The 13836-nt window shown below is 38.3% G+C and overlaps 1 protein-coding gene across 1 annotated transcript in view; it reads right to left on the minus strand.

Moving 5' to 3' along the window:
• Positions 1 to 12664, minus strand: part of FRK (fyn related Src family tyrosine kinase) — a 123668-nt gene extending 111004 nt beyond the window's left edge. Inside the window, exon 1 of the mRNA XM_043962719.1 lies at positions 12291 to 12664. Coding sequence (XP_043818654.1) covers positions 12291 to 12664 — 374 coding nt within the window. The remainder of the gene's footprint in view (positions 1 to 12290) is intronic.
• Between the last annotated feature and the right edge of the window lie 1172 nt (positions 12665 to 13836).

The raw sequence follows: 13836 nt of genomic DNA on the forward strand, positions 1-13836 counted from the left end.
GTGAGAATCATGACTGAAAAAAACTCATGACTTTTAATGGACTAAAAACTCAGTATGAGTTAATAGAGTCACTTGGAAGATTCCCCCCCCAAAAAAAAAATTAATACAATCCTAGGACATATTAAAAAAAGGCATTGTGTCCAAAATGAGGGAGGAGATAATCCTGCCCTTGCCAGCCCACAATGGTATCATGGGTATTCTGTTACTTCATTTTAGAAAAAAACATTGGAAAGCTTTATTGTTATGGTTAAGTCATTTTTCATTTATGCCCAACTTTCTCTGACCTGATTTGGGGTTTTCTTGACAAAAACAGTGGAAAGGTTTGTCATTTCCTTCTCCAGATCATTTTACAGATGAGGAAACTAAGGCCATCAGGGTTAAGTGACTTGCTCTGGGTCCCACTGCTAGTAAGTATCTGAGGCCAGAAATAGAACTCAGGAAGAAGAATCTTCCTGAATCCTGGCCCATTGCTTTACCCATTGTGCCATCTAGCTACCCCCCCCCAAACATATATAACACTGATAAGTACAATAACCTACAACTCCAAAGGATTTAGGATATGGAATGTGCTATTCATCTCCAGATAAAGAACTGATGGATTCAGTACAGATTGAGATATCATTTTTTCTTTCATTTTTCTTGCTTTAAAAAATATATATACATACATACATACATACATAAATATATACATATGTCTTACCTTCTCAATAGGTGAGAAAGAGAGTACTTAGAGCTGAAAATTAAAAATAAAATTTTATTTAAAAAGAAGAAGCATTCCCATTCAAGAAAGAGTTGGAATAGATTAGTGGTTCTCTAGAAGTGCCCAGGGACCCTTGGACTGCTCAGCACCTTTTCAGGACGTCCACAAGGTCAAAACTATTTTCATAATAATATTAAGACACTCTTTACTTATTAAAATTACTTATTCAAATCCAACAGGATAGCTGTGTGAGACCAGGTGTTGTTGGTTTTTCAAGTAAAACAACACAGTGCAACAGATTGAATGCAGAATCCGGCTGTTTTATATTAAGCCAGAAATTTAAAAGATTTGCAAAAATGTGAAAAATAATGCCATTCTTTTCATTACTTTTTTGTTTTGGAAAATAGTTATTTTTCTTCAAAATAGATTATTTATGTTAACATGTGATAGGTTGTTTATTTTTATTTTAATGAATAAAATATTTTCAAGACTTACCTATTTTAATTTTTAATATAGCTAAATAGTAATAAATAAAACCCACATAAACAAAAGCTCTTAGGGGTTCTCAGGAATTTTTAAGAGTGTAAAAGAGCCCTGAGAACAAATGTATAACATACATGTGTGCATGTGTATGTACTGAAAGAATGACAAAAATTAGAATTTGATATCAAGACCTCTGTCTTTTTTTTTTCTTTTGGCAGGGCAATGAGGGTTAAGTGACTTGCCCAGGGTCACACAGCTAATAAGTATCAATTGTCTGAGGTCACGTTTGAACTCATGTCCTCCTGAATTCAGGGCCAGTGCTTTATCCACTGTGCCACCTAGCTGCCCCTCTCTATCTTTTGATCTTCATGTTATGGATTGCCTCTTCTGGGACTTTTGAAGTTGTATAAGATTTTTTAATCACCTTTAATCAAAATAATACCTATGATGCCTCAATAAAAAAAAAAAACAATTTTGTCAGTTCAGATGAATAGATCAATACCAACAAACCAACCTGAATTCAGTAAAATTAAGGGAGGAAAGGATGAATTAGTCAAGACAAGCCTCTTTGGGTTATATAACACCAAAAAATTTGTTTAACTGCAGTTTTCATTTTTCAATTGTTATATTGGGTTATATTGATATTTCTATAAAATGGAACCTTCATGTGGGAAGGAAAATAAAACTCAGACCAAATATTTGACTTAATTGGGAAGCTCGTTCTCTGAATCGACTAGTTTGACAAAGTATATAACTTTCCTTTAGGGTAATCTGCTGCTCTTATGCTCTACTTTATTTTATTTTGAGGGAGGGTGATTTCCCCTTCATTGCTCACCTTCTAATGATCACTTAATGGAAAGAAATTGATCAGCACTGCAGCTTTTGCTGGAAAGAAGATGGCACACTGCAATTCAACCTTTATCAGTAATACCTATTGTCTTATATAGTTGTTCCTGGAATGGGTTAAAAATGACCATTTGTAATTACCGTGTACTACATGGTTTCATTTCAGGTTTTGTTGAGATAGCTCACAATTTGAGATATAGACAATCAAATTTTAAACAATTATTAAACTACCTTTAATTAAACTCTGAACTTTTGTACCTGTATCTTTTAAATAAGTTTCAAGTGGTCCCTCCACTCATCATTTTTATAACTTGTCATTATTTTAATAAAACTTAATTTCAGTGTTCCTATCCATTAGGCAGTTAATTATAATTATTACTTAATAAATGATGACAACAAGTCTGAATAGTAATTTCACTTTACTAAATTTAATGTCAAAATTGAGAGATACCGGGTATAAAAGCTATGGTTCTATCACTATGCCATAACTCATTGTGAGGATGAGTTTTTTTTTTATAAAATAATTCTTTCAGAATCACCTCAGGCCTTTGTGACAGTTGCCATTGCCATTTCAAGCTAAATAACACATAGTGATAATAAGCAGTGTGTGTGTATAGTAATGTTTCATACCTCTTTAAGTGATGCCCTATTTTAATAACAAACATTAGAAATTAATCTCCTGGAATCTAAATATGTTTTCACTTGATTTAAGTTGTTCTTTTGGCCTAGAAATTCAAATTCTTGGATTTAGTCCAGAAGAGTTGAAATTATATTCAGAAAAATGTATTAAAGAAAATATTTTCCTTCAGGGTCTAGGTACTTATGAAAGTGATCCTCCCATATTTTAAAGGGGTGTTTAGTCTTTGGGTTTTGCTTTTAATTTATCTTTACTTAGTATTCCTTAAAAACTAGTACAAAAGTCAGGTCAAAAGAGATCTGAATCCATAATAAATGTGTCAGTAACTGCCACAAGTTATTTCTTAGTGATCCAAGTTGTTTATAAGGTGATGAAATCTGTCAGCTTAGGCCTAGGTTTGAAATAACTTGCCTTATTTACCCCCAATGTCCTGATCCCTGTTTTTACAATGCCACTCTTTTAGTGAGAGTTACTCTAAATCTAAAAGTCCCTTGAGGAAGTTGAATGTATTGAGAAAGAAATGTACTGATAGCCATCAGTGAAAAAACCTAGAAATATTGGACCCGGTCACTTCTGGATGAATACTAAATTCACAAATGGAAGGAGGAATCACCAACTAGAGAAACCTGAACTCTATTCTTTATGTTGTTCACTTTCTAAATCTGCATATAACATTGGTTTTAGAATGAACTTCACTTAAGATCAGTGAGTACCCTTTTCTCAGGACTTAAGTCCAATGTACTCCTAGATCCTATTTTTTTGGTTTGGTTTTGTTTTTTAGTTGGAATGGAAAATACAAACTAGAATTTTTCTATTATAAGCACAGGTTGAAAAAAAAATGTGTCCTTCACTGACAGAAAAAAAAGATTTACTTTCTAAGACCTTTGTGTTTTCTCACAAAATCCAGCATGCTTAGAAAGGGTAAATGGGCTATAGTTTAGAAACTATACAGATAAATCATAGTAAGGGTCTGAACCATAAGCATGGACTGCAATAAATAGTGCAGGTGACAAATCTTCTTTATTCTTAACTCTGATTTAGGATTTATTAGTACTATAGTCTAAAACAAGACTAGAACAGAAGGAAAGGAAAAATAAAAACAGCTAAAGACAGAAAAACTGCTAAAACAAAAACAATGAAAAAAAAAAGCCCTTACCATTACATCCCCAACAAAAGACACAAAGAAGTCTTGATTCCTAAGTAAAAGTAACTTATCTTTTCTCTCTTTAGATACAGAAGTAAATGAGCTCTGAGGCTGAGACAATGAGCCTTAATTTGACTTCTTTATTTCTGAAAATGGATCCCATGCTTCAAGTATGAAATGCATAAACATCAGGTAAATGGAGAAATGAGTGACTTCGTGTATTTAAACCAAAGTAACCCCCATTTCCTTGCTTTGATGTCTGGGAGCCATTCACTAGGCATCCTCCTGAACACAGAGTGGGCACTTAATATGTTCTTGTTTACTGATTTAAGAGTAAGAACATATGCAAATCAAATGTTCTTCATGACTCTGAGGAGTTATAAAAGCTCATAAAAATAATCAAATCCAAAGTCTAATGTAGAGTAATTTCTGACACTGGAATTTTTATGGAATCTAAATGTATGCCTTAGAATTAACAGGTGGAAACTGAAGATAAGCAGGTATGTTTCATAAGAACAATAGTGAGGGGGCAGCTAGGTGGCACAGTAGATAGAGCACCCACCCTGGATTCAGGAGGACCTGAGTTCAAATCTGGACTCAGACACTTAACACTTACTAGCTGTGTGACCCTGGGCAAGTCACTTAACCCCAAATTGCCTCACCAAAAAACAAACAAAAAAAAAAAACCCCAAGAACAATAATGAGATTCCACAGAAAGTAAACAGACAAGATAGGTTGACCAGCTTATGAGACCTGTCAATTAATCAGAATTTAGTGAGCACTCAGGCACTTGAGGATAGAAAGACCAAAGAAAGAAAAGCTCCCAAACCAACCAAACAAACAAAAAAACAAAAACAAAAACAAAAACCTTCATTCAAGGAGTTTACATATTCAATTTGGTAAGCCATAAGGTAAGTGGTCAACTTCAAGTATAAGTCTCCATGCCATCTGCAATGAATAATTAGACAAATACTGACACCATCTCAGCCATACAGCACCCATAACCTGGGCACTAAATTCAACCAACTTTTTAGTTCTGCTGTGGTTCAGATGCTGTCACATAGATACGTATAGATACAACCTCAATAACAGTAAGAAAAGGGATATAGTTCGATAGTATTTTATTTTTTCCAACTTAACTAAGCAGTGCTCTGCTTATATAACAGTATTAATGTTCATACTGATTTATGACAGGCAGACTGTTACTTGAATTTTCTTTTAATAAAAGCAAAGGACTAAGGATCATTATTCTTGATTCTTGATTTGTAATTACTGGGTCCTATTACCAGATTTGTAACCTTTGACCACACCCTTAACAATACTTCGAATGAAACTTTGATGTATGTTAAGGTACCCAGATCTTGGCAGTGAACCTTTCAGATTTGATGTGGCCAGAGGACCGGGTGGGGGTAGCCAGGATGAGCTCAGAGGGTTGGGGATAAGAAAAGGGGGAATTATTTTATAAAATTAAAAGATCAAGTAATAAACCTAAATTTTAAACCATAAATTATTCTCCCTCCAGAGAAGGAGAATAATAACAAAAATAATCCATGTATATATTTTCTTGAAGAATGGAGTAACAAATAGATAACTGCTCCTGCTATATACTAAATAAATTTATCATTGTTGTCATTATTATTTGCAATAGTAGTATATAATGCTTTACAATTTACAGGGTGCTTTCTAATCATCCTTGCCTCTTCACACTCCCTCACTCCACATGACCAATCAATCAGTTGCAAGGCCTTATCCATAAAATCCCCTTCTCTTCACGCAAACAGCCAGCACTCTAGTTCAGGCCTTCATTACCTCTTGTCTACACTTCTTTTTTTTTAATGCTGAATATTTTTAATAATATTTTATTTTTCTCAATTATATGTAAATACAATTTTAACATTTTTTAAAAGTTTTGAGTTTCAAATTCTATCCTTCCCTCCCCAATCTCTTCTCTAAGATGGTAAGCAATCTGATATAGGTCATACATGTACAACCAAATAAAGGATTTCCATGTTAGTCATTTTGTATAAGAAAACTCAAACAAACAAAAAAGGAAAGCGAAAAATAATATGCCTCAGTCTCTATTCAGAAGAATCAGCTCTTTCTCTTTTTTTTTTTTTAGTGAGGCAATTGGGGTTAAGTGACTTGCCCAAGGTCACACAGCTAGTAAGTGTTAAATGTCTGAGGCTGGATTTGAACTCTGGTACTCCTGACTCCAGGGACGGTGCTCTATCCACTGTGCCACCTAGCTGCCCCCAGAATCAACTCTTTCTCTAGAGGTATAGCATTTTTCATCATGAATCCTTTGGGATTGTCTTAGATCACTGTATTGCTGAGAATAGCTAAGTCATTCACCATTGTTTATCATACAATATTGCTGTCACTGTGTACAGTTCTCCTGGTCCTGCTCTCTTCATTTTGTAACAGTTCATGTAAGTGTTTTCATTTGCCTACACTGTTGCAATAGCCTCCTAACTGGTCTCCCTGCATCCAGCTTCTCCATATATAGTCAAAGTGATATTTCTATAGCAGAGTTATGACCATATCACTGAATAAGCTTCAATGGCTTTTTAATACCTCTAGGATCACTAGCTGTGTGACCCTGGGCAAGTCACTTAACCCCAATTGCCTCACTAAAAAAAAATACCTCTAGGATCAAATGCAAACTGCTTTGTTCAGCATTTACAACTTTTCATAATCTGTCTTCAAGCTACCTTTCCATCTTTATTATACATTACTCCCTTTCATTCAGTCTTAAGTTCAACCAGATTGTCCCTCTTGCTATTCCTCACACAGGACCTTTCATCTTCATTCCTTTGTACAGGCTACACCTCATGCTTAGAATTTGCTCCCTCCCCACTATTCCCTCTGAAAATTATTAGCTTCATTCAAAGTTCAGCTCAAAGCTACTGGGGCCTTATTTCCAAAATTAGCTCATAGCTGTTTTTATAGATTTTATTTTTAAAAATAAATATTCTTGGGGCAGCTAGGTCGTGCAGTGGATAAAGCACTGGCCTTGGATTCAGGAGTACCGGAGTTTAAATCTGACCTCAGACACTTGACACTTACTAGCTGCGTGACCCTGGGCAAGTCACTTAACCCCCATTCCCCCCCCAAAAAAATATTCTTCTGTTTGTTCATGTTGTTCCTATTAATAGAACATAAGCTCCTTGAGGATAGGAATTGTTTAATTTTAATTTTTGTTTGTCCTCAGACCCTAGCACAATGACTGACATGTAGTAGTAATTTAACACATGCTTTTTGGTTGACTAATGAAACAGGAACTATCCTTTAATCAAATTTGATGGGCATATAGCCCAATAGCAGCATAGAAAGGAATTATAGTAAATGTACATAAAAATATAATAATATTAAATCCATGAACATAAAAGATATATTCATTAGCTTAGCAAAGTCTTATGAAGACTCAGCATTTCTTAGATTTCATAAAATATTCATTCATTTAAAGAGTCAAAAGTTATTTTGGTTTTCATCCTGGGTAAGTTGATGTTACCAATATTCTGAATTTAGTATCTTTTTTTACAAGTATTCACTTTCCCAAAATCCCTATGAGACAGCTCTAGTTTAAGTCTTTTAAACATAAGCATTAAAATGGGTACTGTGGTAAAAAAATACTTGTGGTAAAGATTAATATCACAGTTTTAGCTGAATCATTTGGGAGGGGCCACACCTGGCCCACCCTGAGGTTATGTATGCTACTGAGGTCAGAAGGAGGACTCTCAATAGGTAGCTTTTGAAGGACCTCCCCTTTGGGGAAGAAAAGATTGAATGCTCCCTGAAGGGAGGTTAGAGGGCACTTCCAGAATACTAGTTCACTCTCTCTGTGTGGTGACTGCTGACCTGGTGGCATGTGCTGGTTCTCAGTCTGGAGGGCTATTCAGGTGTTTGGTGAGTTAATGATGGAAAACCCTAAATTCCTTTGAACTAGCTTAATGGGAAAATGGTCTGGGGATTGCATAGGCTAAGTTTAGAGTTAAGAATATCTAGCTGTATTTCTATTTTCCTATTTCCTTATCTTTGATTTTTATTAGTTTTACCTTTGTTGTTTAATTAATTCCCAAGTAATAAAATCTGATCCTTTTGTGAACTAAAGCTTAGAGGCTCCTTTCTTATTGGCCTGGGAGAAATATCTAAAAAGGGCAGTTCAGAGGGGAGGGTTAAACCTAAAACGTCCCTCATATTTCTGGGACCCCAATATTAAGGCGAGTCACCCAAATAACTCTCCGTATATCAAATTTTGGCCCTCACAGTACTTGATTATTTTCTTCCTCAGGCATGAAGGGATTATATGGACTTTTGGAAAATCCAAAGATCACCAAAACAAAATTATGTCAGATCAAAACTAAAAGGAGTTTTATGATCTGGAGCCTTCTATGGAAAATAAAATATTCTTAATTTAGTGTTTATGAAGAAGGTAACCTTGGTTCATGTTCAAAGATGAAGATAGTGACAGACTATTTGAAGAAAACCAGTAACTTATGTAAAACAAAAACAATAACCAAAAAAATCTATATTTTTAAGCTGTGAGTTACTACCAATAGATTTTCAGGAAGAATCCTAAAAGGGAGCATACTGTAGCAATCCGGACTAGTGATCAAAAGGCATGGGAATTCTATCAAGAACTAGTTTAGAGAGGAAAGGTCAATAGCTTTGGACAGATGGAAAAATAAGCTTTCTGGACTACAGAGGACTCCTGAGAATCAAAAAATGACTACAGATGCATTAGTATCCTCATCTTATTTTTTGAGTAGCCAAAAAGAGTCTGAATCATCAGTCTGAATGTCATTACTGCTGAGTATTCTACCTTATACATTATCACTGTTTCTGGATCAACTCTTGTCTGCATTCACTTGATTCTATCGACATTTGTTTTAAGACACTACAATGGATTTTTTCAAAAGGGTGAGGGAGTGTGCATGGGGTGTTCAGGGAGAACTAGTATCTCTGGCATGAGGGCTTAGTGTGCCCTTTTCAGAGCTGCCCATCCCCTTCAGTGTCCAGTTTTCACCTAACTTTCTCCTGTGGCTCCAAGAGGCTGTGGCATCTATAGTAGCCACATGCCAGTAAAAATGTCTCAGCAGACGAGCTACACCAGATTAAGGGTAACTAACAGGCCATCAGTGAGCTAGGGGAATATCTGTCCCAAGCCTGTGAAGATTTCCCCTGGGAGAACAATTTGTTCCAATGGCCATGAAGGTGGCTGAAGCAGGTGCTATGGAGAACTTAGAACTTAATCAGACGTCAAAGACATCCATTATTTTCTCAGGCCATCACCAGTCCTCCTGACTTTTGTCCTGCCATTGAACTTTGATAACTCAGAAAGAGAGAATGGGGCTGAAGACTTTGTGCAACTTCACCTTACTGAAATCCAATTCACATGCAAAATATCACCTTGGTATGTTTTTGGTCCTCAGTGAAAACACTGGATAAACATGTGTATACCCAACCCAAGTCTCCTGAGTTCTAGTCCCATATCACTAATTGCTTATTGGACATTTCAAACTGGATGTATCAAAAGCATCTCAAACTCTCCATGTCCAAACAGAACTCATCATCTTACTCCAGAAACCCCCTTCCAAACTTTCCTAATTCAGTCAACAGTGCCACCATCCTTCTCACCAGGTAGGTTCACAGACATAGTCATCTCCAACTTCTTGCTGTTCCTCTCCTGATATATCAAATCATTTGGCAAGTCTGGTTAATTCTACCTTCACATCTCTCATTAATGCCTTCTTCTCCCTGTTCACACAGCTATATCCATGGTTCAGGTCCTCATCACCTCTCACCTATCATAATTGCTTCCTAACTGCTCTCTCTGTCTTAAATCTCTCTTCTCTTCAGTCTGTCTTCCACATAGCTGCCACAATGATTTAAAAAAAAAAAAAAGAACACATCACATCCCGGCTCATTAAATGCCTGTGGCTCCCTATTAACTCTTGGATCAAATATGATTTCCTCTGTTTGACATTTAAAGCCCTTCACAACCTGGATCCAAACTACCTTTTAAGCCTAATTATATACCTTCACCTTTCATGCACTCTTTGGTCCAACCAAACTCCCATCTCTTTTTCTTTGTACCAGCTGGTCCCCATGCCTAGAATGTATTCCTTTCTCAACTCCATCTCTCAGAAACCCTAGCTTCCTTCAAAGCTCCATTAGAGTGCCACCCCCTAGGCCTTTCCTGACACCTTGCCAGCTCCCCCACCCATTACCTTGTATTTATTGTGCATATCTTTTGTAAATACTTACATGTGTACCTGCCTTCTCTTATAGAATATAAGATCCTTGAAGGCAGCGACTTATTCATTTTTGTCTTCATATCCCCAATACCTAGTGTGGTGGTGCCTGACAAATAGTAGGCACTCATTACATCCTTCCTGATTAACTTCAACTCTTTCCCTACTGATAACCGAAGTTTCTTCCATTCTTTATCCTAAAATCCAACGGCTGAATTTCTTCTCTGAAAAATAACTGGGGCGGCTAGGTGGTGCAGTGGATAAAGCACCGGCCCTGGATTCAGGAGTACCTGAGTTCAAATGCAGCCTCAGACACTTGACACTTACTAGCTGTGTGACCCTGGGCAAGTCACTTAACCCCCATTGCCCCGCAGCAGAAGAAGAAGAAGAAGAAGAAGAAGAAGAAGAAGAAGAAGAAGAAGAAGAAGAAGAAGAAGAAGAAGAAGAAGAAAAATAACTAATTACCTTCATTCACTTAATTTCATTTAGGTAGAGGAGAAAAGTGAACTAAAATTATGTATTCTTAGAGATGGAAAGGACCTGAAAGCTCATGTGAGTCAACTCCAAATTTAAATTATCCAGTCATCAGGAAAGTGTAAGCCTCACCCTTTGCTCTTTTTTATTTTATTCCAATTTCCCATTAGAGAGACAATGTTGCTTTCTTACTACAGCTGCACAATTTTCATCATAACAAAAATATATCCCCAGTGCCCTCTGTTAAATGGACATCCCATATGAATCTACATGGTGAGTGAGCCCTAAGCCACAAGCTTCAACTCCTATAGCTGCTGTGAATAGGGAACAGCAACACTGGGGAGAGCAGTACATTGCCCTCCTTATATTCTACTTCCCTCCCAATGCCATGTCTGTTTCTCTTCTGAATGCAGCATAGTGGTTTCATGGGGAGCCCATCCTGTAAGCCGTTTCTTTCTTCCTTTAGGAAAGTAGTGAATAGGTTTGTTGGAAATCCACAATTGTGCCTAAATGGTTGGATTCCAAAGATCAGAGTAAAAGTACAGGAAAATGCATTTTTGGTAAAGGTACTAAGTAACTAAGTCCCTGAAACTTTTTTTGCCTCAATCTACTTATTCCCCTGAAAAATATGAACCCTATATACCTCCCCATAAAAGTCACTTGCTACACTAGCCTAGCCAGATGCTGGAGAAAGTGACAGTCAGATTTAGGGTTTATTTATGTACCCAGAAAGACTATGTGAGATCTATTAAAATCACTGAAATTGAGATTTGGACTTATGATTCTAGTAAGTTCTATGACCAGAATCCTGTAAGATAACATACAAAGGTCAATCCTATCACTTTTTTGTTTGTTTGTTTGTTTTAGTGAGGCAATTGGGGTTAAGTGACTTGCCCAGGGTCACACAGCTAGTAAGTGTTAAGTGTCTGAGGCCGGATTTGAACCCAGGTACTCCTGACTCCAGGGCCGGTGCTCTATCCACTGCGCCACCTAGCTGCCCTAATCCTATCACTTTTGAAAGGCGAGGGGGTATGGTTAAAAAAAAAGAAAAAAGTGCTGGTCCAGAAGTAATGAGACCTAGTATTGAGTCCTGGCTATAATATTTAGTGACTGTCTGACCAGGAACAAGTCACATGATCTCACTCTCAGTTTCTTCATCCTTAAAATGGGGATAGTAATACCATAATATCTACCTCACAGTGTTGTTGTAAGGATCAAATGAGGTACAGTATTAAAAGTTGCTTTGCAAATCCTAAATCATTAAGTAAGCTATTATTATTCCATCCAAATGTTAGTCTCTTGTTAAGATTAGACTCATAGACTCAAAGATTCAGAGTTGTAAGCGACCCTGGGGGTCATCATCTAACCCCTTTATTTTAGAGAAGGCTGAACCCCAAAGTCACGAAGGGGGTAAGTAAGCACCAAGATTTGAACTCAAGTCCTCTGCCTACAAATCTCAGTCTTTTCCCTGCATAAAAGTTATTTCTCAACTGAAAAAAACTGTCAAGGGTCATTCCTTTATGTGAATAAAAATGCACCCAGAAATTGGACACGTTTCAAAATAAATAACCTACCAGTTTCACTCTTATGCTGGGATGAAGGGGGTTGTGTCTTTCAATTATTTCTGTCCTGCCCGTACTTCCTCATACTTTCTAGGCAGGTGATTAGAAAAATGGGGGGGGGGGGGGCGGCGCCAGAGAAGGAGGTAGGGGAATAGCCCGGAGAAACAAAATGAAGGTTTCTGCTACTTACGGCTCGGCCTGGATGCTCTGATCCTCAGCCACATAGTTCGAAGGAATATAACCCTGGAGTTGCTGCCCAGGGCCACCTGCCCTCTTCTCCAAATGCCTGGCAAACCACCAGCCCTCATGAGAAGAATCCAGGACCTGGAGTTTGTCTCCAGCTCGGAAGCTCAGATCTTCTGCAGTCCGGGCCTGATAATCAAACAGGGCCACGAAATAGTGGCCATGGCCCCTTTCTGGCTCGGGGGTCTGTCGCGTGCATGGCGGAGTGGGTGGGGAGTGGGCATGTGGGTTCTCAATCACGACAGGTTTATCCACTTCCTCGAATAAACAGGGAAGGCAGGGCTCCAAATAAGTACAGTATTTCAGACATAAGTTTCCCATGATTTGGGACCTGTTGCTTTGCCTTCTTTTTCCCCCCACCGGAGATAAGGAACACCGGGGAGAGATTTTCCTCCCCCTCCCAAATCTCTCTGATCCACTTTCCCTGCCCCGCCACAGGCACCGTGAAAATCAACACCAGCTTCCCATGCTTGGTTAAGTTTGCCTAACACAACTTCTGGCTGGTCAGGAAAAACTTTCCCCAGAGAAACTCTGCCTTTCCGTAATAGCAGCTGACGCCACCCCAGTGTAGGACACGGAGACAGGCGAGCTCTCTCTCCTGTCCGACGGGGATGGCTGTTTTTCTTCTGGGTCCCGGAATGAAACAATAAGATCTTAATCAGGCAAATGCCAGCATCTGAGAAGAGTCATCTTGCTTTCATCGTAAAGAAAAGTTAAGCTGAGGGAAAGAGTAACTCCAGGTAAATCTTCCTCCTTCTCCTTGGGGCCCTGGTGTTGCCAGAATCTCCTCCTTCTCAGTTTCAAGTCGGCTCCAGTAGTTTGACTGGCCCTGACCCCCACAGCACCTTCCTTCTCGCTAATGAATAACCAGCCCTCAGAGCCAGTTGCCTTTAACATCCTGAGCTATGTGCAGACTGAAATAATTTCCCCTTACTTCCTGGTTTGCTTTTGTCTTCCTTCTGAATGGGATTCCCACTCCCCTCAGCCCTCCCTTCTCCCAGTCCTTAGTTGGAGTTAGGCGCCCTCACCAGGGAGCTGACCTGCTCAAGCCGCTACTGCCAGTGTAGCCTTGCTTCACCTCCAGCCTACGCCATGCATGATTTCTACCTTGCCACCTTGGGTTCCAATATGGAAACTCCACTGAGTGCCCTGGTGTGCCCCTCCTCAAGGAGACAATGGTATCTGTCACAAATGGGGAAGAAACTCTAGATTTAAAGGAGATTTGGCATTTGTTCCCTGAGAAAGGCAAAGTGGTAAGGAGGTACTTTGTTCTCTTCCTCTTTTCAATGCCATGCTGGAATTTTAATAGCCTCAAAATAAAAATCACCACCTGGGACAGCATAACACCATCTCGAAACTGTAAAGCTACTACCTCCTTTTCAATGAATCATAGAATCAGCAAAGCATCTAGTTCAGCTTCCCCATCTTACAGATGGGGGGAAGCTGTAAGGTAGCCATCCAGAGGCATCTTATTCTCTACCCTGAGAACTGCA

This window comes from Dromiciops gliroides, chromosome 4 (genome assembly GCF_019393635.1).
Source record: "Dromiciops gliroides isolate mDroGli1 chromosome 4, mDroGli1.pri, whole genome shotgun sequence".
In the NCBI taxonomy this organism is placed as follows: domain Eukaryota; kingdom Metazoa; phylum Chordata; class Mammalia; order Microbiotheria; family Microbiotheriidae; genus Dromiciops; species Dromiciops gliroides.